General features: G+C 38.8%; 2 protein-coding genes across 11 annotated transcripts in view; one reads left to right on the forward strand and one right to left on the reverse strand.

Annotated features, from left to right (window-relative positions):
- Positions 1 to 6: 6 nt before the first annotated feature.
- On the forward strand, positions 7 to 21,109 carry AP4S1 (adaptor related protein complex 4 subunit sigma 1). Its single transcript, XM_041484092.1, has 7 exons — positions 7 to 192; positions 5,045 to 5,164; positions 6,816 to 7,016; positions 8,393 to 8,479; positions 9,632 to 9,700; positions 12,804 to 12,815; positions 20,971 to 21,109. The coding sequence occupies exons 3-7, from the start codon at positions 6,879 to 6,881 to the stop codon at positions 21,097 to 21,099; spliced, it is 435 nt and encodes a 144-aa protein (XP_041340026.1). The 5' UTR covers positions 7 to 192; positions 5,045 to 5,164; positions 6,816 to 6,878; the 3' UTR covers positions 21,100 to 21,109.
- A 1,853-nt stretch (positions 21,110 to 22,962) lies between these two features.
- HECTD1 (HECT domain E3 ubiquitin protein ligase 1) overlaps positions 22,963 to 27,563 on the reverse strand; it is a 60,694-nt gene continuing 56,093 nt past the window's right edge. For all 10 annotated transcript variants that reach the window (XM_041484132.1, XM_041484127.1, XM_041484125.1 and 7 more), the window contains 5 exons: positions 25,958 to 26,036; positions 25,756 to 25,849; positions 25,299 to 25,449; positions 24,297 to 24,441; positions 22,963 to 23,917 (listed from right to left, as the gene is read on the reverse strand). In XM_041484132.1, coding sequence (XP_041340066.1) covers positions 23,780 to 23,917; positions 24,297 to 24,441; positions 25,299 to 25,449; positions 25,756 to 25,849; positions 25,958 to 26,036 — 607 coding nt within the window. In that variant the 3' untranslated portion in view covers positions 22,963 to 23,779. The remainder of the gene's footprint in view (positions 23,918 to 24,296; positions 24,442 to 25,298; positions 25,450 to 25,755; positions 25,850 to 25,957; positions 26,037 to 27,563) is intronic.

Genomic DNA, 27,563 nt, shown 5'->3' on the forward strand with positions numbered 1-27,563 from the left:
CGGCGCGGGGCCCGGCCGGGCGGTTCCCTTGTGCCCCGGGTGACTGTCGGAAGTGGCGGCGAGGCTCGGTTCGCCCCGCCACTCGGGAGTGCCGAACGCCTGGAAGAGTCGGCGGGAATGCGGCCAGGCCGGGGCCCGCGTCCTAAAGCGCAGCGCGGGTCCGACACTTCTGAGACTCTGCGCGGTTTAATGGTGCGCTGAGTTTGCCCTAGAAGGAGGTGGTTTAGAATAGGTACATTAAATATATGGTATGTTTCTGGAAGCTGGCTAATTTCTGGTCGTCTTCGTGATACCTCGGTTGTGATGTGTGTAATGTATTCCCCCCTGGAGGAGGAAGAGTGCACTATGTTCGCTGTTCAAAACTCTTCCACGTGAGGATGGTTTTGCAAGAAATTACTGATCTGTTTTATCTGGCTGAGTTTTATCAGTGTTAGTAATGCAGTGTTTGAGGCTGTAGTTTGAATATGGTGAAATTGCCTCGATTGCAAAATACTACTCTGAAATGTAATACTTAAAAACTATCGTCATATCTAATTTCAAATCATCCATAGGTCACCCATTTTAGGTAAGGTAGGTCTTTGGTTCTCTTAAAAAATTTACATGCTGTACTCATTCACTGAATGGGTAGTTTCCTAAAAAAAGGTCGATTCTTGACAAACCTGGAATTCTGTTAATTACTGGAAAAAAATACTGTTTTCTTAGTACTGGTGTTTCCTTTCTTTACCAGTCTCTCCTTAGGTGTGTATTGGTGCTTCAGTTAGTTCATCCAGTGCTTCCTTTCTTCTCCATTAAATCATTTCCTACTAAAATGTCATTGTCCATTCTTCCTGATTCCATACTGATTAGGCAATCTAAATCCAGCTCCTTTCCACCTCAGCTGATTTCTTTTTATTGTCTACTGACAGTTACCAAATCATTATTAAAAACTGAGACTTAGCTCATAACTAGTTTAACCTTTTGTTTAGCTGCAGTTGTTCAGGACATTCCTCATTCCTGAGTATACAGGAGTTATTGCAGTTTAATTCCGTTACTATATTCAGCCAGCATTTTGACAACAGCAAAGGAAAACGTTTTTATTCTTTCCTTCCTCTCTTGACTTCCCTACATAATTAAGGTTGCTTTTTAAAAAAATCCCTGTCCTGAAATTGAACACGGTGTTTTATTTTAAAGCTACACAGACATACTTGTTTCATCTTTTTGAAGAATTGTTATGGGCACGGTAATAAACTAGACTGGAAAAATTACTTTTACTGGTAAATTTAAAATAGTATGTGGTTTTATTAAAGCCTTGTCCACTGACAACAAAAGTAGGAAGACCAATGGTTCTGATTATGTGTGCGGTCTTCATTTGCTACATGGATTTCTGCAATAAATCTATGGGAAGCTCAATAAACAAAAATACAAAAAATACTTGTTCCTTTTACTACACCTCCTTGTGCTTCATGCCTCTATCATTTAGCCATTTTTAAATTTTCATTAATGCTTTCATTCCAGTTTAACCCATTTTGTTCTACATTTGGTGAAGGTCGTGGAAGGGAAGGCATATGGGGAGCAACTGAGGTCACTTGGTCTGTTCAGCCTGGAGGAGTCTGAGGGGACACCTCAGTGCAGTCAACGATTTCCTTGTGAGGGGAAGAGGAGGGGCAGGCACTGATCTCTGGTGCCCAGTGACAGCACCTGAGGGACCCGAGAGTGGCCTGAAGCTGTGCCAGGGGAGGCTTAGGTGGGATATCAGGAAAATGTTCTTCACCCAGAGGGTGGCTGGGCACCAGAACAGGATCCCCAGGGCAGTGGTCACAGCGCTGAGCTGGGTGAGTGACGGAGTTCAAGAAGCTTCTGGACAATACTCTCAGGCACAGGATGTGACTTGGGTCTTCCTGTGCAGGGCCAGGAGCTGCACTCAATGATCTTTGTTGGTTCCTTCCAACTCGGAATGTTCTATGATTTTACATTTCATACACACATAAAGTACATCCAGAAAATCAACTTGTTTAGAGTTGGACAGGGAAGTACATAATTTGCCTATAATTCTATTTAACATTTATTTTTAATTCTTTGTGAAGCAGTTCTGTAAATATGTAGTCATGCCATTTCTATTTTTTGTGAGATTTTATCTCTTACATTCTAGCTAAGAGCCCTAGAATGTTGCAAACCTTTCTTAGACTGAAATAACTAAAATACTTCTAAATCTGTAGACATTGACTGGAGTGGTTTTAGTTTGAGACACGTCTAATTTGAATTGCAGCTGTACTGCAAGTACAATTCAAACTTAGGTTGTGTTTCTTTTTTTATAATTTATGTGTCAGATTATGTATAAATATTGGTGAAATCTGTGACAAACTAAATTCAGTGCCTGTATCTATACCAGAGGAATAATTAAAATTATATTTAAAATATGCTTTATATTACTGCATGTAGAATCAGCTGGGTTGGCCTCCTGGGAGACTTAAGATCTTTTTATCTGCAGAACAGGTATTGCAGGCTTTGCCTCTCTGTGAGGTCTCAGCTGTTATCTGAAAAGGAGTGTCACTCAAACAGGGACAAGTTACTTCGAGGTGTCTCATGTGGTTATGCAGCCTGCAGAGCTGACATGTCCTGGAAGCAGCTCCTGAACCATGTCAGCCTGGCAGTGTGAGTCACACAGGCCAATCACGGTATGAATTTTCTCTCACAGATACTTATCTGCAAGAGATACTTTAATGAGGGTGAGAGCTAACACACTGTTACAGCTCATATTTAAATCTCAGTAGAAAAACTGTATGTCATCTGCATGCATGCCAAATTATCCTTACAGAAGATGTATTTTGTAAGGGAAGTAAAGGAGAGTGCTACTTAGTCACTCCAGAAGGTACTTTCTTTTGAAGGAAAGTTTGCAGTTTCCAGGCTTGTTGCATCTTCCCCAAGCAATGCCTTCTGAGGTCTTTGTTTATAGGGACTCTTCATTCCGTGATAGAGTTCCATAGGTGTTTTGTAGGTTGGTTATGCAGGACATGCAAGGAAGCATATACCATAGGCTGTTCTGGACAAAATTTCTAATGCATGGCTGACTGGGATGGAGAGAGTTGGACTTGACAGTCCATCAGGATCTCGATGGTCTCTTCCAGTCTTTGGTTCCTAAGCGCATTTGTGATGCAGATAGTTGTCCAGTGACCTGGAATGAGAGAGCCTATTCATTTCTGACAAACAGCCTTCAGATAGTAATGTCTTTTCATTACTAAAATGAGCAAAATAATGGCAGAGATATGAAAGGCTTGCATCTTGTCACCAATTCCCTTGAACCATTTGATTCTGCATGCATAAAAGCATCATAATCTGTGTGTGTGTGCATGGATGCACGCAGACATGTGCGTGAGAATGCTCAGAAAAGCATGTCAGAGTTGTACCAGAGGAAAGGTAGCTGGCTTTTTAAGCAGAGTACTTATTATTATCATAAAAGGTAGCTTCTCAAATACAAAGAAGTTGATGGAATGGGGTTTCTTTACCCATCAACATACACAGATATGCTTTTTGTTTATGATACTTCACTGGTTTCTGTACATCCTATATATGCAAAACTAATTTTAATGTGTTTTCTGTGTCTGAAAGCCAAGACGAAAAGAGAAGAAATAAATTTTGTTTTTTAGAAACAAAACTCAGTCCTTTCCCTTTTTGCCTACATTGTACAAGCAGATGCTTTTACTACTACAAGTGATTTTTTTCAGATTTAGTTCTAAAGGAAATAAAGAAATCCCTTAAGATGTTTTTAACACTAGCATTATTCTCAAAATCAACTATGCTTGCATACTTTTTTGTAAATTTTTACAAAGTTATTATTTGAACTTGTTAATTTATTCCACTTTTTCTGCACAAAACTGTGTACTTGTGCTGCCATTTATATGAACAAAATTTCTGGTTAAAGTCTTGAAACCTATCTTTAGGGCTGGTGGGAAAATAAGAAATGGCTACAGAAAGAGTGGACCTCTTTCCTACAGATTCAAAAGTTGTTGATTATGTTTTCCAATTCTGTGAATAATAATTGTCTCATGAATTACAGGTAATACTTTTGAGTGCTACTATGGTTCTACCTCTGTTACAACCTTAGTAGTTTTTTTCTTTTTTTAGTCTATTCTGGATAAGAGCATTTGTGCAGATTCTTTAAAAAAACCAATCTGGTCTTAATATTTTCATCTGTAAAACAATCCAGGCCATTCTTAAGGATATGTGCAGATAAAATAGTCATAACATCAGAAAGAGATTAACCATGTACAAAGATTAGGTTAATAAAGGAATAATTAGGATTAAGGGCCAATCCTGCAATAGGATCATACGCATGAATTTGTCATATGTTTTGCTGTTATGTATTGCTTAACAGTAACTCAAAGCACAACAGCTCTGTCAGTGCTCCTGGGGTAGTTGTACTGTTCTCCCTGTCCTCCTTTTCTCAAGCCCTTGGTACCATTTATGACTAAATTATTAAAATAGCTTGGATCAAAACAGAGAACCATTAATTCTTGTTTCAGCAGTGCCAAACACAAAGTGTAAAACTCAGATAAAAAAAAAGAAAAGCTGTCTATGCCACTGTTACTATCTGTTTAGCATGGACAGACGTCTTTTTCAGTTGGTCTCCTGTATCTGAGCTTGCTTAAAACAATGGGCAGCATTTCTTAGATTGTTTCTCTTTCCTGCCACAGCTCCTTCTAAAGCAGCTTTAAAGTTTCAGGTTCCTTCTGTCATGAGGTTGGCTCTTGCTAGGGGGTTTCATTCTGAGCTGGAAGGAGTTGTTCGTTCTTGTCCTTCTTGGAAGGTTTTTATCAAAAACTGACTACATCATCTTAGTATTTCAACTTTATGCTTAAAAATATTAAGACATCTTACTGCAACTCTAACTTCAAAATAGAATGTGGGGGAAAAAAAGAGCCATATACTAAGATCAGCAGAGATTGTAGATGGTAGTCTCCCATTTAGTCATCAGTGTCAGTCTACTTGCCTCCAACAGTGAAAATCCCATCACACATTTCTATCTGGGTCCTTTTTTTATCTTAATGACCTGTTCATTCTTTCTCAGGGCCAGACTCGTGCTGATTCAGAAGCCCAGGGCAGCAGCAGTGACCAGCATCCACGACTCTGCTGTCAGAGTGACGCAGCAGGAGTGTGTTCCTCAAGAGGCTCCACGTGCCTGGAAGAGGTGAGAAAGCTCTGAGATTGTCATGATCCCAAATAGATTCTGTTGTCTTGAGGACTGATCCTGAACTATGTGTCAATCAGCTAAGAATGAATTCTCAGTATCAAATCAAATTAGTAAAAATACATTTGAAATTACATATGGAAATATAAACTTCTTGGTAGATAGAGTAAGCCACAGTACACTGAGAAAAAAAGGTCACTTTCTTGACATCCAAGTGATGGTAAAAGAGGTGGCTTTTCAGAAAACAGTGGCCACTGTGAATCAGAAGTAGGCAATAATTAATGTCAGCACAATGCATTGAGACTTGTTGCTTCACTTTCATGAATGATTTGTCACCCATGGATGGTGTATAGCCAGTTTATACAAATTGCTAGTAATATGATGCAGCACCTATGGAGCTTGCCTTGTATTTTTTCCCCTGTTGTTTTTCTGCATTAAGATACACTGTTCTTACTGAAAGAGCTACACTGCATGTAGATTGTGGATTCCTGATAGGGTCTTTCTGTTTAAACTTTGTCACAGAAGCTGTGAGACCTAAGATGCACCAGGTAAGGACCAACTCTTCAAAACTGGAAAAAAAGGAATAACTTCTGCAGTAGTTGTTGTAATTCCAGTGCACAAATCTCAATATTATTTGGGCCAATAAATCTGGGATGCAAATAGAAAGTCAGATGGTAAACATTACAGTGATTGTTCTCAGGAATTAAAGAAAATAACCCAGAATTTCTATTTCAAAAAATTACATCTGCAGCTTACCCTATTTTCATGCTTTTCAAAACATCAGAGATGTCAACTGTTTAGCAAGCAGATTCTGACATATGCTGTGCTCTTTTTAATGCTCTTTTTCACTGTACGTTGCATGTGGTGTATTTATATTTTACAGCTATATTTCAGTGGTGTTGGGTGGATTAATATTTATTTATATTGAGATAAAGCTCTTTTGAGTAATTAATGTGAACCAATTTCTCTTTAGCTGTTGAAGACCCAGACTTAGTTTTCATTAAGTGCAGAATTTACCTTTTGCATCAGTGTAGGAAATCAGACAGGAGAAGATGGATTTCAATGGTGCCTGGTCCAGCTCAAGATATATATTGATACCCAAATATTTAGGAGTCTCTCATTCTGCATTAAAGAAATGATCATATGTTGTGGCCCATGCATTTCCCTTTGTCATCTCTTCATTCAATTTGATATGGCAGTGGTATGGATGTAATTGGTAAATACAAGTCAGAGTGGGGGAATGCTTATGGGCAAAGTTTGCTCTTAGGAACTGTATTAGTGTGGTTTGGTATTGGGCAAATTTCTGATGTTTGCAAACCAGTTAGCATGCAGGAAGAAAATGGTGGGTAGATTTATGGTTCTGAAGAAGTAATAGTTTACTCATCCAGTTTCCCAAATCCTATCAAAAAATTAATTTGATTGAAATGTGAAAATTTCACATGTGAAAGCTGTTATTTATTAGATAGTTTGTGAATAGTTGTGTGGGGAAAAAAGGGAGTTTTTCCATGGGATGTGTGCAGAAGATTTGAGATTTTTTTTTTTCAATGTTGTATGTTTTGGCAAGAAACTCAGTTATAAATATATGCATACCTGGGGTGGATAGCTTTTATTCCTGTGTATTACTACTTTTTTTTTTTTTTTCTGCTCCCAGAAATACTTTTCCTGATTCCTGCACCCAAAATTGAAATCTACCGCTGAAATCAACAAAAAAGAAATGATAAAATTTTTTCTTATGGTTAACAAACAAGGTCAAACAAGACTGTCCAGGTATTATGAGCATGTGGAAATTAATAAACGGACAATGCTGGAAGCTGAAGTAATCAAAAATTGTCTTTCCCGTTCGAAGGATGAGGTAGGTTTTGTAGGTTTTATTTCATCCACATCTCACACCTGTCCTCTTGGTAATTCTGAAATCTATCAGTGTCTATTGAAGGTCATTATCTCATTTGTACTCATGATACAAAAGATTGAGTTTCAAGATTGTGGGTTCAGTCAGTTGGACTGTTATTCTGTATTGAGTAAATGTTTTTCTGAAGCTTACATAGATTTTTGGAGTTGTGTGTATCACTGTCATGAAGATTCCTTTTCTTTGTTTGAAGAAGCTCAGAAGTAAAGAAAAACTCATTTTTATTACTGGTTTTACTGAGATATTACAGTTTTGCCAGAAGGTAGAAGGCAGAGTACTGACAGCTCGGAGTTTAAACTCAGGGTAGAGGATTCCAAATTATGAAAACATTATCTAAAGCACAGGGGAGTTTGGAACACAAATTTTTAGGCCTCTGTATTAGACATCTTTATTCAAAAGAAGTGTTTATGTGTTCTGCAAGAAAGTCAGAAAACACAGAAGTTGAAAAATTTTTTGGATGAAAGTTGAGATTTTCATTGCTCTCTTTAATTAAGTCGTTGGTTCTTTAAGAAAAGCACCAAACTTTTGCACATTGACTTGAATTAGAGGAGAAATGTGGGACTTGGACTGTGAATGAAGTTTATTGGTTTCTGTTCTGAAGTCAGCTTCTTTACTTTTCATTAATATTGTGTGTCTTGCACAGCACTCCTCACATACTTCATTCTGGGAAACCTCAATCAAAATAACAATTCTTATAAGTCCCTTAGTTCGCAGCTTTGACAGTGGCTAAAGAAAGGAACGTCTTCGTGCTGCTCCTGCCAGGGCATTCCCGAGCGCAGGCTCCAGCGCAGGAGCTGCGGGCTCTGCCGCTGCCATTTCGGGCACCGAGCAAACGACGCTGGGAAAAGGCGGCGGCATCTCCTCTAGCGGCGAGAAACGGCGCCATCTCCTGGCTCCCTCCCGCTGGGAAAGATGTTAATTCCCCACTGGGTCTGGAAGTCTAATACTTTTAATTTTTACATTGAAATGGTGATACTTTTTTAAAATAGGGAATTTACCTTTAGGTCTCTTTTTGAAAGGGCTTGGAAATGAAAATTGTGGGAAAGTATTGGGTGCCTTTATAACACCAAACAAGTCAGTTCTGCATGTTTCAGTTTTTCCATTTAAAAAGTGGTGGCATGTTTTCTGCCAGTAGATGAAAAGTGTGGTGTAACAGTTACTGTACTGCATTTCTTTCAAGTTAAAATTGATGAATCTTGGCAAATCCATGTTCACTGTGGGTCTTACAAACCTGAAAGCTCAGGTCCTTTGAACAATGTGCTTTATACTGTTGTATGCTGAAATGGCAGCTGCTATATTTGACTCATTTTGCTTCTGCCTAGTGCTCTTTTGTTGAGTATAAGGACTTCAAGCTGGTGTACCGACAGTATGCAGCCCTCTTCATAGTTGTTGGCATCGACCAGACAGAGGTAAGAAATTACATGCCCTCTTGCAATGAATGTTTATAGTGATTATCACAGGCTAGAGCTCAAGTCTTCATCCAGTGTGGAATTTTTAAAAGCAATAAGAGAATTTCAAGGAGTCATTGTAAAATTAAAAAAAAAAAAAAAAAAAAAAAAAAAAAAAAAAAAAAAAAAAAAAAAAAACCAAAAAAAAAAAACAAAAAACAAACCTGAAGCCAAACAAACAAATCCCCTCCCCCAAAAATTTTTTATTTCTGTGAAGTAAGAGAGATATAAAAGCGAGTGTGCTATGTTTGACTTTGGTCTTCAGCAGTAGAATGAACTGTTACCATGAGATAGTCTTCCTGAGCCTTGTACTGATTCTGCAGTAATTTATGTGAGGTGGAGTTTGAGTTTCTCAACAAATGTTAGCATGTAAGGCAGGTCAGCTGTCTCATCTGTGATGACTTCTCTCTGTTTTTAATGTCCTTGGCCAAAGAAAAATTTCCTATACGGTCAGCTATAAAGATGCCAATTTATTTTTCTTTTCAAAAAGGGAAAAAAAAGAGAAAGGTATCTGAAAGATGACAAGTTCTGTTACAAGTACTGTTATTTCATATGTTCAGATTGCACCTGGGAGGCCTTAGTGTTTGTGTTGATAACTGGCTCTCAGAAATTAATTCAGCACTTACTATTGGAGATGATAACAGGGTGCTGTGGAAGGTAGCTGCTGCCTACCACAGTACCTTCAAGTCAGGGTTACCATGGCAGGCAATTTGGGACAAATTATTTTGGCTTGGCTACAGAAATCGCCCAGCAGAGGCTGGCTCTGTGCTGCAGCTGGCTGGTGTGACTGCAGCATGGGTAAGCTTAACCTAGTTAGCTGTGCGTGTCCACGGAGCTGAGCTGGGAGGGGGTGGGACAAGGGCTGCAGTGGGATGGCAGCAGCCCAGGTGAGAGGATCCATTGGCTGTTAGAGCTGCTCTGTGTGGCCAGCCCAGAGCTTCTGCCCTGAGCATTGCCCAGCTCTCAGCACCTCAGCTGCGTGACTACATGGCCTGAGCAGAGGGCTTACTCTATTGTCTAGTGGCTTTTCATTCACCACAAACTGAATTAACACAAAGAATACTATTACATTTTCTAGATCTTTATTTAATATTCAGTTGGTTTTAATTTCAGAATGAGATGGCAGTATATGAATTAATTCATAATTTTGTGGAAGTTTTGGACAAATACTTCAGCAGAGTGGTGAGTGAGACACTGAATCTGTTATGAAACATTTTTTCTCTTTCAAAACTTTGGTAGAAGTGTAATTTCAGAGAATAAATCAGAGGAGAAAAATACTTATTATTTTAGAATTTTGATAAATATTGTCACTGCAGGGAAAGGCAGTATGATCTGATTTTTCAGAGAAGTAAAAGTATACATGGGTTATAAATTATCAGACAAGGAATACCAGAAATATTTTTGTTAGAAAAGCATGGGTTTATGGGTTTTATGGGGTTTCTTTGAGTCATATGCTCTTAAATTAGCCATGGGCATTTTATATGTTTTAAAGAAACAAAGAGGGTTTACTTTGCAGTTCTTATGCACTTTACAGCATTACATTCCCCAAATGAACTTCATTCATGATTAAGATTGTGCAAGCATGAAGCAGGGAACTGACATCACTCTCACTGAACAAGATCAGAGGAATGGAGCAAAAGAAACCTCAAAAACCAGCCTGTACTTGTACTCTCCATATTGTTGTCAGGCAACAGTGGATATCTGATAAAACAACAATTATAGAGATAGTAATTTTGTTAAGGATTCAACATCACACATGGCTCCATTTAAAATTGCACTGTTCCTTTTGGTGGTGAGATTTTTTTGCTTGCTTGTTTTTACAAAGTTTGAAAATGCAGCACTGTAATTCTGGTTAGAATATTTGCTGTTTAATATAGGGTTTGTAATAATCTTGTTACAAAAAAAAAATTTGACTGTAATCATACTTTGGCACAGTTTCAGTTAACCTCTGCTGAAATGTGTTGGATATCCCTCTCGGAAAAGAGGACTGGATAGTTTCCTCTGTAATCCATGTACTTGAGGGTACTACACTGGTAACTGTACATACAAGATATAAGCATGCAGGGTCTAGAACTGCTTTCCCAGTTCTAGACCATAGCAGGCATGGCAGAGCTCCCTCTGTGAATTCAAGGACATGCTTGAAAAAGTCCTCTGCGCCCTTCACTGTTCAGATGCCTGGCAAATCTTTTAGGCTGTTATCTCAACTGACGTCGCACCAGCCCAGGGAAACTCCTGCTAAGTATATCATTCTCTGACTGCACTGAGCTCAGAATTTCTCTTAAAATTGCTGACTATAGTCCCAAACTAAGCAGTGATAACCAGGAATGGGATTAGATCTCAGCAGCACAGGAATGCACAATAAAATTTAGTCACATCTTATTTGTCTGATTGAGCTAATAGTTGCCAACCACCTCTCAAATTTTATTCAATTAAAGCAGAGCAAAAATAGGTGTAGTTCTTATACAGATAAATGTAGTATATATATAATCCTTCGACCACACATATAACGCAACCACTGATAGCTGTTAGAAATTTGCTGAGTTCATCATACCAGAGGGTTTGGGTTTTTTTTTTTATTTTCCATAGCAGTTTGGGTTTGAGACAGACGAACTTAAAAGGAGGATGCTAAAAGAAATCTCATGCCATTTGATGGTTCTGGTTTTAATATCATACAACACAATAAATGGCAGAGCACTAAGACAAGGGCTGTAATTCTAGCTGAGGTTCTGGCAGTAACCACAGAGCAAGAAAGTGTAAATCTGTACTTTTACAGATTACTGTTTAGGATTTGCAGAATTTTAGCAGAATCCCAAATTATGATGGTGGCAATGGAGGCAGACCTCTGGGAAAGGAGAGAACATGTTTCCCACTCTAGAAGGACATTTTGTCATCTATTATTTTTAGACTTGAGAGCTTTAAACATTCTCACGTACTCTATTTTTATCTAATGGAGTTTACAGAGCTTGAATTCAGATATGAGAACAAACATTAATGGAATTAGGGGGAAAGCTTTCAAAGTTGCTTGTGAGATGTAGTTCTGAGTCCCCTTCACTTTTATATGGCTACCCAAGAAAAATTCTGCATACTGGTCAGAATTCCAATGTCTCCAGCTATGTTTTAATGCTGAGAAAACTTAAACTGATCTGGCCCTTGAAATGCAGTTTCTATGATGCATTAAAAACTTCTAATTGAAGAATGGCAGAGTCACTCAGCAGAGGCCTGTAGACTAGAACTACTAGTCCAGTTTAGATCATCTTTAGACCACAGAAGTAGTAGCAATTTTATCAGTAAAACCTTACCATCTTTACTCTGCCTTAAATCCAGGTTTAGACCATGAATGAAAACCACATTATCAAACTGAATTTCTCTAGGCAGCAGGTAAAGATTCCCTCTTTTAGTAGAGACTGGAGAATCTCCACCCAACTCAGTAAGATCTTAAATGGTAAGGCTGGGATTATTTCTTTCTAAGTTTAGCTATTTAACTGAGGCACCTAAGTTAGAAATTTGGTCATCCTGAGCTCCCTTTACTGGCAGTGGAGACCGATGAGTATCTCGAGAAAGTGAGTCATGCCTCAAGTGTGCCGAGTCAACTGGTGAAGATCCCCGTCTCTTCTGCTGACTGCAGAGAGACCACGAGAGCTTCTAACTCACACATTTTGGTTAAATGAGTAATACTGCTTGGGGTAAATCCAAAAATAGAAGGGAAATGATGACTATATGAAGAATTGTGCTGCTGGGGCTGGAGAATACTTAGAAGTGCTAAGGGTCCAAAGCTTGGAGTTGCCTTGCCTTTCCTAATATATGCAGCCACTACCACAGCCATGGGTATATGGATCTAGATTTTGCTGTTGAAATGATCTGCAGCAACAACTTTAACTGTGTAAACTTGGCATTAATGTCCTGGTTTTGCAGGAGGAGGAAGAGAGAATATAGGGCTGGAACTGCCATGATTAGAGCTGCTGGTTTTCCACCCACTCACTCAGATGGCACTGCCCATATTCTAATTGTTACTTGTAGGTGACCTCAGTGAGTTTTTTAAAGTAAAACATTAGCTTTGATTACAGAGACAGATAACACATGTAAAGCAAAGCAGTGTTGCAGGAAAGAGCATGACATTGTCCAGTCCAGAACAGAAATGTGAATCACTCTATAAAATTTCATATCGTTATTTTGAAGACTTTTTTTAGCCTGTGAAGGGATGTGTTATGCTTAATGATCATGAGATGAGATCATCTGAGATAAGAGATCAAACTAACTAATGGCTGTCTATCTTTTTTCCTTGCAGAGTGAATTAGATGTATCCTTTTCAGTATCAGAAATCCATTTGTTGTCACTTTTTGGTGTATGTTCCAGTTCATAGCACTGACTGTCACTCAAGCCAGTGGAGATGTTCACTAGTTTTGTACTTGGAGTAAGTAGCACTATTTTGGCACCTTTCTGAAAGCGTAGCTGATGTTCACGTGGCTCACCTTTTGAAATCCTCCATCATTAAGATAAGCCTGGTTCCATTTAAAGTAAGACACATAGCTTGCTTTGAGAGAACTAAATACATGAAAAGTTAAATTCATGGGGAACTTTCAGGCTTAAGTAGTTTAAGGTTTCACTTTGAGTTACAATAAAATAGATATTGAAATTACTGTAATAACAACTGTCACAGCTGTGTCTTGAGCCAAATAGCAGCACTACTTGTAAGATTATGTTTGCAGTTTGATCTTACTTCATGAAAGGAAGAAGTGAGTTTCACTTTCTGTATCTTTGGAAGGAGGGAAAAAGGTGGGAGGAGAATATTTAAGAAACCAGGTGTTAACTTTTCCCACTTCTCCCCTTACACTGCTGTATTTTCATGCATATGTTTTGCAGGGTAATAATTAAAAAATTATTTAAAACTCACCCAAATACAAATACTAAAATACGGTCCTGAACAATTAAATATAAATAGCAAGTAAATAAAACACAGTACTGGAAAAATTTAACCAGGAGAATTGAACCAGGAGAACCAGCACAGTCGTCCTTCTCAGTTCTTCCAATTCCACTGTGTGTTGACTCTATTCCAGCAGTTCTTATGCTTATATTTGTTGTTGGTTAAATGCAGGTCTGCTGGTACAAAGAGTTTCAGTTACACACCTGAAATACAGTTGCCATCTTGCAATCAAGTACTGTCAAGTAATTTAGTTTATTTATGAATTACCATTTATGAAGCACATAGAAAAAGTCTGTAATTTTTCTTGTTCTTACTTCTTTACTGAAAAAGGAAAAAACAAAACAAAAAACAACTGGAAATAATTCATTTCACTTTTGAAAATATTTTAAAGCTTGCTGCATGTTGTAACTCTGCCTCATTTACTGACTATATATACATATATATATATATGTACATACACTCACACATACTGTCCATGTTTCCTTCCTGAAATTTAGGAAATGCTGTGGTGTTGGTAAAACACTGATTAAATTCACTGATACTATGAAAGAGCAATAATGACACTCCAATGTGAAGTGGTGAAGGGACAACACTTAAGGTGTGTGAGCAATTACAGAAATACAATTTTTGTATTCACTTAATTCTAATCCTGAACTGTGTGTTCATGTATATGAGCTTTGCCAAATTAGAGACTGACCTGGCCTATTTAGTAATTACACATAAAAAGAGGTCCCTATGTTTCCAGGTAGTGTAATTTGAGCATGCAATTGCCTGATTATCTGAGTCATTTGGTATACTGACTATTCTGAATTCTGCTGTCTGTTAAGCAATTTCCTACCAAGAGCTCTACACCTTGAGCTACTCCCACTAGTCCATTTAATAGCTGAGAAAGGCTGCTGCATATCATGGCATAGTTTGGGCTGGAAGAGACTTGAAAGGTCATCTAGTTCCAACCCCTTTGCCATAGAAAGGGACACCTTGCACTAGACGAGGTTGCTCAGAGCTCCATCCACCCTGGGTCTTGAACACCTCCAGGGATGAGACATCTGGAACTTCTCTGGGAAACTTGGGGCAGTCCCTCACCACCTTCATGGTAAAGAATTTTTTCCTAATATCTAATCTACATCTGGTCTCTTTCAGTTTGGAGCCACTTCCCCCTTGTCCATCAATCTCCAGCTTTCTTGTAAGGCTCCTCTTTAGGTACTGGAAGGCCCCAGTTAAGTCACTCCTAAATCATCTAATTTCTAGGCTGAATAATCCAAATTCTCTGTCTTTCCTCATAGGAGAGATGCTCCACCCTTCTAATCATCTTGGTGCCCCTCCTCTGGAGTCTCTCCATCAGCTCCATGTCCTTCCTGTGCTGGCAGCCCAAATCCCTGTGGATGGCATCCTGTCCTTAGTCTGTGCTGTTTGCAGAAGTTGTTGTATTATATGCCAACACTAATGTTGGAAATGGGTGCAATACCATGTCTGAATGATTCCTGCAGAAATTCATCTACATGGGTCTCATCTGCTTGATGGTATTAATATAAATATTTAGGAGTGTGCATTTCTAACTTACTTGGTCATAGTAGAAAAAATACTGGAAAAGCTCGTGTCTGATACATCTCTCCTTAACACATATGACATGTGCATGAAGTATGTAGCTTTAGCATTCAGAAGTGCACTTTTTTGATATACATTTCAGGAACAACTTTACAATAAAACATTTTACTTCTACATATGTACAAAATAATTCTCACATTTAGGAAGAGCTTAATTCTTAAGTTGGAAGGCTACCTAAAATAGTCAAAATGAAATACCCTCCCTTATTAAATGTAAAGCAGAGGTGTAACTAAGAGGAAGGGGATTGTTCAGGACTGTATTTATTTTTGACAACAGCTTGAATAGCTGACCCAGAAGAACAATTCAGGCAAGTGCCTGGAGCTATTATTGCAGTGCAAGAAATAAACCATCAACCTTTCATAATGTGAAAGAAAATAATCCTCACCTGCGATTAAACCCTTGCCTTTGCCAAGTGGTCTCACACTAACTCCCATGCTCAGTGCAGTTAGCTTGCAAAATATCTGATGGAAAAGGTCTGCAACAGTGAACACCAAATAGTATTTACAGAATCTTTGTTTGCAGAGTATCTTGCAGGAGACTCGTAATTTCCTGACCCTCTGCTATTATTTTTGTGTACAGATCCATAGGAAGTTTATTTTAAATGTGATAGTGGCTATTTTATATAGCTAGTAGTGTTTACTAACATGAACAAAATAGAAGGAAATTGCATGAACTCAAAACCCATTTAAAATAGACCATAATTACTAAGGCTATTCAGCCATGCACAGAGCAAAGCCCAGTTAAAGCCAAAGGCTGAGCCTATCACACAACTGAGATGTCCCTGGAACCCACACCAAGCCTGCATCACATGCACTGGTTCTTGCAGCTCCCAGACATAGTGCATTACCCCAGTATTCCTGGCAATGCAGCTCCAGCAGAGGCAGAACTCCAGCTTTCATTTAGGTCCACACCTGAATTCATCCAGGGCATCCACACTGTAGCTCATGTCATGGTCTGGCTGGAGTCAGATGTCAGGAAGGGTGCCTTGGGCACAAGGCAGGGACTGGGTATGATCTTAATCCTTCCCAACAGGATTTGTACATCATGTTGGTATGTATGACATAGATAGGTATGATGCTAAACAATGCATGAACAATGGCAGTTGTCTCATATATTCTCCAAAAATGAACACAGATTACCTATTGACTAAGTGCTTGAGAACAGCCAGCTTTTTATAGAAGCTTTCATGTGTGAATTGTGAACCACTTAGCCATTATGATGTCCATTTTCATTTGGAGAGTCAGTTGCACACTTACAAGTACCTAGGCTGGAATGACATTGGATTGTTTTTAAAATACCAGTAAGTAGTGTTGTTGGGCCAGCTGAAAGAACAAGTACTGAAATTGTCCTCGGGGTGTTGTGCCCTAATGTGTTAATAGCACTGGATAAGCCTCACTTGTCTATAAAATAAGTGGGAGGGGTTCTCTGTAGCACTAAAACTCCAGCTTGGATGGTGTAGGAACTACTTCTTGCTATGATGAGGACAAAAGAGACTATAAAAACACGAGTTAGGACAGCAGCTTTATAAGGAACAAAACACTGGTAAGTATGACGGTTTCTAAAATTACTAAAGGTAACTTTTCTATTGCCTGAAAAGCAGTTGAAGACACATTATTAACTTCTAGAGAAACAGATACTTATGCTCCCCTTGTGGGAGGGGGTGACAGAGTGCTCTGGGACTAAGCATCTGAAGAATGTTGTCTTGATCCAGAAAAGCCATTATATTCCATTGCAACTAGCTGCTGCTGCTCCTTCCAGGATAGATAAGAAGCTTTGATACAGGGATATACTTCATGTGGATCAACTATTCTTCAGTTCTCTGTGGGATAACACTGCATTTAAGGAGTAAGAAAATTGAATTATGAATTTATTCTCTGAATTTATAAGGATGCACTTCAGTTTGCACTGTAACATAAGTGGGTAAAACAGAAACCTGTAAGACTAGCTTAAAATTAGCTTAGTTGTTCTAGAATTTCACAGAACTTGAAGGCACCTTTGTCTCCTGTTTAATATCAGCTAGTCATTTGAGGAAGAAATGGTCAAGAAAAGCATTTCATGGGTTTCAGTGCCTTAAACGTGCCTGCCCTTAGATAGGCTAAAAGTTATTGAAAGTGAACATTGGCAAAGATAAGTCAGAATGTGTGAGTCTAGACTAAATAAAGAAGCAACTCCAACTAATCTCTAGTTGAAGATGATTGTACACTATGGAAATCAAGGGTTTATAGTGCTGTGTATTCAGTAGCAAACCATCTGCCCCGTATGTACCTGTAATCTACAAAGCTTTGTGCTCCTGGGTGTGGTCTGTGATCACAAGGTGCACTTCCTCATCTCTTAAGTCTGGACACACCCTTCAATTACTTGCCTGGAAAACCCTGAGATCTCTTACAATGCCTCCATAGGAAGAAGTTATTTATTACATGCAAGTCCTAACTGTGCCTTTTCCTCTTCTTTCCTTCCCCTTTTCCCTACTCAACTTCTATATACACAATACTTGTGTCACATGTACTTCCTCTTAGTATGCATTTGCCATAAAAGGGATAGTAGAAAGTACCATTAATGTAGTTTAAGTACCATTAAAGTGCTTTAAGAAGGGGAGCTCTTTAAGTTACCAAAAGCCAGTGTAACGTTTAAAAGGCCAGTTGTGTAGGTACCATTTACTTCTACTGCTCGGTGTGCAGCTTGCTGCAGCATTGCCAGAAATTGGGAAGCCAAAGCTGGCGGGGTGGGGGGGCTCACCTTTGCCCAGGCTGGCATGCAGAGATTAACATGTTTTCCTCTGCATTCTTGTTTTTAAAAGTCCTGTTATCCTCTGCCTGGATCTAGTCAAAGTCCTTAGTGCTCTTTTTGTGAGCAGCCCAGGATTCTTACTGGAAGCAGGACCTTAAATGACAGCTCTGGGTGGAGCACATGGCAGTGCAAACACCAAATACAGCTTTTTCCTGTTGCCAGCTGCTCAAACTGGTTTGCTTTGCTGCTTTCACTTGGGTGTGGATTATGACTTCAGGGCTTTAAACCCTGAAATTTGGGGTCACATGCCAAACAAGTAACAGGTGGGGAGGATGAGCCTTGCTAAGGATCAAATACATATCCCTCCCTGGGCAGGGCATGCAGACACGAATGGTTGAGCTGTGTTGGGCAAGATGCAACCATAAAGCATAGGTGAAACTTAGAGGAAGGGGAAAAGACACAGAGTTGCTCCCTGTGCAATCCAATTATTTGCCAAGAACACTGTGGTGAAGGGAGGTGGAATGTTAGGTTGGGGGTAGAGTTAAAGAATGCTTTGGAACCTTCCAAAATCAAGTTGACAGAACTTTCCAGAATGGTATTAGTATCCCCATTCAAACTGCAGATGAAATTACTATTTTTGGAATGATGACTGAGATTACCATATCAGAGATGGACAGAAGTCATGCCACTTCACTGCAATGGAGTAAGCCCATTTGGAAATAACCTGGAATGGCCTGCAGGGAAATAGACATCTCATACTTTCAGTCTGAGTGGAACAGCTCCAAGATTCTTTGCGTGGGTACAGTTTTCCTTTGACATGGTATTGGCTCTTCTGGAAATACAGCAGGCAAATAAAGTGTTGACAAAATGTGATTAAAAATGTGATTTAAATGTTTTCTTAAAGAGGATGATGCAGAAAAATAAGATCGGGGTGGCAGATCACTGCATCGTCACTGATCCTGGTTGATTAAGTTGTCAGGGTTTTAGGTTTTTGGAACTGTTAGAGGAAGGTCTGGGCTCTGCCATGGGAACTGGGGCAGTATGAATCAGTGGTAGAGTGTAAAAATCAAAAGCCAGGAGGAGTTGGCTTTCTCACTTGCTGAAACCTGAATGGAATGTTATCTAATTTCCTTAACAGATCCTGTAGCCCAGTGCAGAGCAGTGCCAGAGGTCAACTAAGCAGCAAAACAGCTGTCTTTCTAAAAATTCTCACATTTCTGTAATAAAGAAATGCTAACTTCTCAGATTGAAATATTTCTGTAAAGACTGGTTTACTCAATAAGTTTATCACAGCAGAAATTTGGCTTCAATCTTTAAACTGCCAAAAGCTTTACTTCAAGTAAAGCTACCACGTGTGTCTCCGGTACCACAGAAATGGTGACTGTTTGAAGTTGGAAGGACAGCACTGCTCCTTGGTATCAAAAGGCACAATTTTTATAAACAATGCAGGCCTATGGTCTGATTCAGGAAGAAGTCTGGTATTTAAAAATTAGTTTGGAATTAAATTAGGTAGTTAAGTTTAAGTCAGCAGATTAGAAGCTGTCCGATGAACCATGGCCATCCCCAAGACCCTGTTGACAGCTATAGTTTCTCACCTAGCAGGAACTAGTGGAAAAGTTATTTGGGGACCTGAACTGTACTACTACACATACCTAGACATGCTGTGCTCTTGGTCAAGCAGAACATTTCTGCTGGAGCAGGGTTACAATTGCTTCCCCTTCTGCACAAACACACAGTAGCACCAAGTTCAGCCGAGAGCATTCACAGCAAGGAGGAACAAATACATAGATACCTGGCTCCGGAGCTGTTGTCATTTGCAGTTCAGTACTCACACTGCTGCAGCTCTTCGGCAGAGCAGTACGGCTGACTGCCAAAGTCAGATCCACTGGCAGTCAGGAGACAGAGCAGTCTCCTTCAATGCCTGAGTTGTGTTAAAAAATAAGACTGATATTTATCACAGAGAGCAGAGGAAACTCTTGATGACTCCAAAAACGTGATTCTTGCAACTCCACTGATTAGCAGGGAAGTCCGCTTAACAATAAATACAAACACTAGAACAAAACCAGGCTGTCTTCCTGAGTTCAATTCACAGTGTCATAAATAGTAGAGTGGGAGAGAAGGCACTCAAGAGACTCATCAGAGTGGTGGGAAAAGTATTGAGAGATGTATTTAGCAGTTACTGTATGAAGTCTTGCTAGCTCCACTGCAGCAGTCCTCAATACATGGGCAAGATTTAGGAGGTACAAAAGGAAGGCAACACAGACCTGTTGTGCTCAGCATAGAACACATGTAAAGAGCAGCAACAGGTGGAGAGCAAGGCAGATAAAGGGTTATTCATGCTCTGTGTATGTATGTCAGTGAAGCATAACAGATGCACCCAGCAGGCTGCTTTGCTGTGCCCGTTTCCATTTCAGGTTGTGGTGATAAATGGCAACATCCAAGCGTTTTTTTCACAGCATAACCCTTGGCAGTTGTTCAGTGGATGTGCTGGACACTCATGTCTGCATGTCTACACTCGTGTGTCATGACTGCCCACCACTTCATACCCCTACAAGGCCTGTGATCGTTGTTTTTTGAGACAGATGCTGTTACATAACGTTAAGGAAAGACAGATGTGCTTATGGACAGATGTGCTTATTTATTTACTTGTCCTCTTTTTATGAGATTTACTGCTAGATCAATGATTCAACTTTATGTATCAGCATACTCCTATTAAGGTACGTCCAAGCAGATCAAATACTGTTATTCAGGGCAAGGAAATTTTGAGAATCTAGTGTTTAAGAACTTGCTAATTACTTTCCTTGGAGGAATGCAGAGTTTTCGCATCTTCACATAAAAAGTTGTGACCCTTTGATAACATTTCATATCCAGACAATACATGGTGCCTCAGGCAGACAGTAAAATTAACCACCTACATCTAAGTGTAAGTTGACCTGGTTTTTGCCACTGTGTACTAGTGCTATATTCCAGGACAGGATACTGCTGGGGCTTCAACTTCTCAAATTCTGACCACTCTGTGATCAGAAAAAATTGTCAGTCGAACTCTTTCCCTAGCTTTGTTAAAATAATGGTAAATAAACTAGAATAAATTAAGAAATACTGATTTTTGTTAATTTTTATTGAAGACTTAGGAGCTTAAGATTTTTTTCTGAATTATCTTCACATTGTTCAAAATACACTTAACTTGAAATGTTTCTAGATCATGTTTAATTTGGACAGAGTGCACATCATTTTGGATGAAATGGTGCTAAATGGCTGCATCGTGGAAACAAACCGGAACAGAATTCTTGCCCCTCTGTTTGTGCTTGACAAAGTGGCAGAAGGCTAGGAAGATGCAAGAGTGACTGAGGCATTTTACAGAAGATGGCAAAAGCATCAGGAATGTGCCTGTAGCAGTTTTCTGCTGTTGCAAGACTGACTCATGCAACATTCAAATTAGTTGGAAAATATTTTCCTTTTCTCTTATACTCTGTGTACCCAGTGGGAAAGATACAGCTAAACATGTGGATGCATTTGGATCAAACTTCACTGACCCAGCAGAAATCTTCGTAGAATGGTCAATAATTATAAAACCTTTTTTTGGATGAAACAATGGAAACTTACCATGACTGACTAGGTATCATTTGGAATTATGTAGTATCATGCCAGACCTAGAAGACAAAATACATAGAAATATAAATTCAAACTGAGTTTCAGTCCTTCCCTTAAGCACCAACTTGATTTATTTTCATACAAATTTACTGTTAATAATAGTTCTATGACTTTTATACCTACTTTTAAACTATATTCATCCTTCATCAAAAAGCTGATTTCCCTACCTTTGCCATTCAAGTCATTGACACAAAAAGAAAAGTATAGATGTATTACGTATTTCTGCATATTCTGCAAGTTGTAACTGGAATTATTTAGCACTTAAATATTATAATATTAATAAAATAATTAAAATCAGAAGTTCAATGCTCTTTTGTCATGTTTGCTTTATAAATTACACAGGATCTTTTCCCTTTTGGCACACCAGTGTATTTTTTTTTTCTCTTGTATATGCTATCTATGCATCAAGAGTAAAACTCTTACAGAAGATGAGTAATAAAAGATACAAGTTCTCAGGACCAGGTGGGTACCAAATGAAGTCTCCCTTCTTGAGCAGGAAGCCACAGCTATGGTAAGTTGCATTCCCAGGTATCCAGCACGCTGATTCACACTGCACACTACTCTGTCAGTCAGGACAGCTGGCAATCTCAGCTTACTTCCACTTACCTTTCTAGAACTGCTATCTGCCTCCTTCTTCTTAACCTCCAGCCCAACCCTACACATAACCTGCTACTGAATAAGCATATTCTGTGTGAAAGCACATGATGGTCACATAAACACCACTCAGAAACCAGGGTCTAAGGAGCAGAGCGTTGTGTTGTGTTGTGTGTGAGAATAATCCACAGGGCTTTCACACAGTAACACATTTATCAAAACAGGATGATGCTGGGACTGGAGCAGAGTTGCATAAACCTGGATACAGGTGTTTGTCTGAAGCATGACAGGCTCTGGAGTGGGCAGGATGGTGGATATTCCCCTCCAATTCTGCATTAGGGAAAATCTAAAAAACAATGCTGTAAAGTCCTACAAACAATGCCATGAAAAAAAATATGGCACCAACCTGATGTGTATGTGAAGGCAGGATCTTTTGGCAAGCCCACCTCAGCAGTGGCCTGAGAAGAGGTTGTTACCAAGGAGAACTGGCACAAAGCAAAACTTATTACATAGATTCAACCACAATAGCTTTTTTTTTTTTTTTTCCCCTGGTATCAACTACTTAAAATCTTTAAAACCATATCTTGATTTATCTTACTGTGAGCCACTTTTCTTCCAATAAATATTACGTGCTAACACTAAGACAGCTAGTCCATCTCAAGTGAAGCTGAATCAGCTGTATCACCTGTCCCAGATTTTATTCCAGCGTAATGAAGAACTGTAGTCTCAGGTCACAGAAGAGCAAAACCTGCCACATGCACGTTATTACTACCAGACTCATTCTTAAGAAGTTCCACTCACTCTGAAAAGATTTGAACACAGAGGTGAATTTGTGAGATCAGTAGTTCTCTTATGTAGTTCTTTGAAACCTTTAAAAAAGCATGGCACATTGTTCAGAACATGTACAGAGATTTAGTGAGTATTAATGAAGTATTCAGAAGAGACATTTTTATATGTTGCAAACATTTTAATGATTACTTTTGAGCTTACACATTGGGTGCTTTTTTTTTTTTAAACTTCAAACTGCAACAAGTTAAATAAATGTTTATAATATACAAAGAAAATACAACCGAAAGTAAAACTTGCTTTAAGTGTGCCTTGCACTAGGAACCAGTGTTTTTTAATAGCTTTATTGTTGAGCTGCACGAACACACTTAAGGATTTGATCTTTATAGCAGGGCATTTGAGAAATCAAAATATATTCCCACTTGAAAGAAAAAGAAGAAAAAAAATGGTTGTGCATGATTATACGCAAAAACCCACTAAAATACTCCAATAGTGCAGGCACCATTAAGAAAGAAAAGGCTGGAGATGCCCATTAAGTCTAAATTTTAAAGGAAGCAAGTTTCTGACCAGTTAGCTTAAAGCCAGCAAAACAGGGATCAGTGATGGCAACCGTAGTGTACAGGGTATTAAAAGACAAACTTTACACAATACACTGTTAGAAATTTGTATCAGTGAACACTGAAAATCTGATGATCTGTTCTTTGGAACAGTCAAACAGAAACACCTTAATTTCCAGTTGTGCAAGCCCTTGAAGCATCACACAGTGTTCTGTGCCAATTTCTTGCTGGCTGTGTAGTTACAAGGATTTATTTTGTCATTAGCAGCTAACAAACATTCCACATTTTCCTAAAGCCTCACAGGTGAAAAAAGGCAAGTCTCGTCAGAGCACAGCGTGGAGATCGTATTTTTTGCACACAAACACAAGAGGCTTTGCTAGTATCAAAAACACTTCCATGTCCCAGGCTGCGCTCAGCGGCTCAGTTGAGATGGAAGCCTTTCTCCATGGTAGCAGCTAGCAGACGCTCCCTCATAATCTCCTCGGAAGAATACTCAGGCAACTTTAGGTAATGTACACATGTATTCACAGATGGATAGCTTGCATCTGTAGCATCAACCTGAGGGAAAAAAAAGAATTTTACAGCAGTTGTTCACAGCACTCAGTATGGAAGTTAAAAGCTAAAAAGTCCTCTAAGTCATGGCACTTGCTGCATACCTAACACCAGTTGTCAAGAAACAAGAGCATCAGCAAAGCTACAGGCCAATTTATAAATATACTTGCTTTATATGTACATTAATACTTTGATATTTATATATATGAATTATATATATATAAAAATATATATGGTATCAGAGGAAACAAGAGGTTAGTACTGAAACCTTAGCATACTGCCATAAATTAAATAACTAAAATCGAAAGCATCATTGTTAATGCAGAAACCCCTGCACTGCCAAGGCAAAGCAGCTGGCCCAAAGCGTGGCCCGGAGACGCTGTACCTTGCGCACAACAGTGAGCCGGGGGTGGAGGTTTGCCAGCCCTCCTGGTGGGAGTGTCGAACAGCCAGTGGTGAACTGCAGAAAAGCCTTCCTCTCATCCGAAGACATTCCACACAAGACTCTCACAAATCGAAGGAATCCAGGGCTTAAAATAAAGCAAAACAATTAGTTCTGATAACACTAGAAGAGAGTGATGGGGGGGGTTAAAATTTCTCTTAACTTGACACAGTAGAATTGCAATCTTTAGTCACAATTAAACAGACATTGTAAGAATCTAGGGCCTGTTGAGTATTAAGAATAAAACATCCTTAAATCCAAAGAAATATTCTTTAATCTCCTTGCAGAGTATTACACAAAAAAATGTAGGTACATACTTATTTTGGGGTGTTGTTTGGGTATCTTGCATTTGAATGCATTTGACAAGGTAGAGAAGTAGAGCTCAAATATTTCAGCAGGCTTATTCTAATACAGTTCCAGAAGTGATTTTTATGTTATTGCTGCTAAATAGAACAAGCAGCAAAACCCAAGCCCAACAACCCGAAAACATCAAGATCACCTTCTGATAGCCAACCACCAGTAAGTATATTTGTCCCCTGCATAGTACACTTTCTTTTTTTAACTACACCTCAAGAGAAAGGAATAATAAATATGGGCAAAGTAGCAACTGTGCACACCCAGAAAAAAATTATAACTATTCTCAAATATGAGAATAAAAACTCTAAAATCTATTTGTAGTAATCTGTATTAGCTGCCATTATGTTTTCATTAGTTACTTGTATTGGAGTAATTTTTTTATCTTCTCTCATCACAAAACTACCAAGTACTTTCTAACCTATCTGTTGTAACACGTGGTTGTTTCACGCGATTTTAGACAATCACCTTCTCTTCAGTAACCACCACTTTCATCAAATTTGGCATCTTCATCTAATGAACATCCTGGGCATTCTGCCACTTAATGTTTTCTTTTAGCTACTATTTTAAAATCACTCAGAATAAAAGTACCTATCTCTTGTATATCCCAGTTTGGGTTCGGTGTAATTGATGATATCCTCAGCTGCCCAAGAAGGTGATTGATTTCCACACAGAATCATCTGAACCTCTTCATGGCTGAAGGAACTCAGCTTCTCCATTGGAAACACTCTATTGAAGCCATCTTTAATTTACACAAGATACAGTTACAAAAATGAGTCCAAATAATGTTTATAAAATAATGTCAGCATTTAAGTTGAATTTTAGTCAAACCAGAATCAATCAACAGTTTCTTAATTAAGGTAAGTGGGACATCTTCACAATTAAAAACAGCTTAACTAATGCAAAGGTATTCTGAAATTAGTATCTTACCTATTGCATTCTTAAGTAAAAAGTCTATTTTTGATAGCCATTCTATGCCACCACTTTAAACCAGCATTCCCTAAACACCCATTATTCCACTTAACTTCATACATGTTGTTATATTTACCTCTGAAGGCTTCCATTTGTTTCTGTATACCAGTATGCATGCAGAAGTCAAACATGAGATCTACATACTCCTCTGCATTATCCATTGTTACAGTCTGCAAAGACAATAGATAGATACTCTAAGAATTCACTGTTCACTGAAGTTGTTGAGACAATAAAAATTTAACTGCTGGTTCAGTTGTAAAGGTAGGTTATTTTCTTACCTCATCTTCACCACCTGGTTTGAGATCCACAGCTGTAAACCCATATACTTTGGATGAAGGGCAAAACTGAAAATTTAAACTTCAAAATACAAAGGTAGTTAATAACTGAAAACAAGTCTGCTAATGCTTTTGTAAACACACCAGATTTACAACGTGTCACACCCAAAAGCATCTCACTGGATTTCAAACCATTGTGAGTGGATCACTTTGAACCACTGTTCATGTATATACAAAAGCACAGTATATGTATACACAAACAGTAATGGACTACAGAGATAATATGTGTTTCAAACATATGGTATGCAAATGCATATTCTCACCCTCTATTTATTTGGATTTGATAACCACTGAAAATTTCATAAATCTGGTATCTTAGAGCTATCAGCTTCAAAACTACTCAAACCATTTAATTTAGTTCACAAATTCAGAAAAACAATTTCCATTCAATTCCAGCAATAACAATTACAGAGCTATTTGAACTATTAGGCATTTAGGCCCTTCAACAGCGCTACTTGCTTTCTCTCTGTAACAAGCCAGGCTAAATTCCACAAGGCCTTCGAGGATATAAAGCTATTAGAGATCACTGACAGAAGGGCTACAAAGATGGGGAAGGGTCTAGAGAGGAAGCCAGGTCTAGGCTGAGAGTCACTTGGTCTGTTCAGCCTGGAGAAAAGGAGACTGAGGGGAGACCTCATTGCAGTTACAACTTCCTCATGAAGGGAAGAGGAGGGGCAGGCACTGATCTCTTCTTTGTGGTCACAGTGACAGGACACGCAGGAATGGCCTCAAGCTGTGTCAGGGAGATTTATGTTGGATATTAGAAAAAGGTTCTTCACCCAGAGGGTGGTTTGGCACTGGAACAGGCTCCCCAGAGAAGGGATCACAGCACCAGGCTGGAAGAGTTCAAGAAGTGTTTGGAAAATGCTCTCAGGCACAGGGTGTGACTCTTGGGGATGGTGCTGTGCAGGTTGATCCTTGGGGGTTTCTTTCAGCTCAGGACAGTCTAGGATTCCACGGCCATAAGTAATTACTGAACTCTGACACTACACAATTTTTGTGGCATAATATGATTATAACAAATAACCTATAATATTAATGGCAGAAAAACTGTTGTTCCAAAGGAAATATTTAAAACTAGGGAGGATGACATCCTGACATGGGTTTACACAGGTCTCAGTACTTTGTTTTTTACAGTTGCTAAAAGTCAACACATGCTCTGTTTAACATGGATTTAAACATTGTACTAGGAACACAATCTGAGATGTCAATCTGTCCTCTTTAAAAGCTCTCCAAAAAACTTGATAAATTTCAAGTTATCATAGCAAAGAAATTACTAAATCACCCTTTTTTTTTAAAGCTGTGATTTTACAAGCAGTTGTTTTTACAAGTATTTATGTTTCCAGAGTCATACATCACTGCAACATAGCCACATTTAAGGCTAGGAAATTGAGCAAGTGAGAAGAGAACATCCTCAAACCAAAGAAAAAGAATATGGCTGCATCTCTATGGATTCCCCCTTGCAATGATGCTATGTAAAACTGAGCTTTATTACTAATTAATTTGTAATTATATATTGGCTTCTTCCTCTAACACAAGACTGTTTGCC

This window comes from Pyrgilauda ruficollis, unplaced genomic scaffold (assembly GCF_017590135.1).
Source record: "Pyrgilauda ruficollis isolate IOZ18807 unplaced genomic scaffold, ASM1759013v1 scaffold63, whole genome shotgun sequence".
Lineage (NCBI taxonomy): Eukaryota > Metazoa > Chordata > Aves > Passeriformes > Passeridae > Pyrgilauda > Pyrgilauda ruficollis.

What these genes read in the sequence shown, in the direction of transcription:
- AP4S1 (XM_041484092.1), top strand. Translation starts at nt 6,879, where the DNA reads ATGATAAAATTTTTTCTTATGGTTAACAAACAAGGTCAAACAAGACTG. An exon ending in TTTCCCGTTCGAAGGATGAG is followed by an intron (nt 7,017 to 8,392) that starts GTAGGTTTTGTA and finishes GCTTCTGCCTAG; the next exon opens with TGCTCTTTTGTTGAGTATAA. An exon ending in TTGGCATCGACCAGACAGAG is followed by an intron (nt 8,480 to 9,631) that starts GTAAGAAATTAC and finishes TTTTAATTTCAG; the next exon opens with AATGAGATGGCAGTATATGA.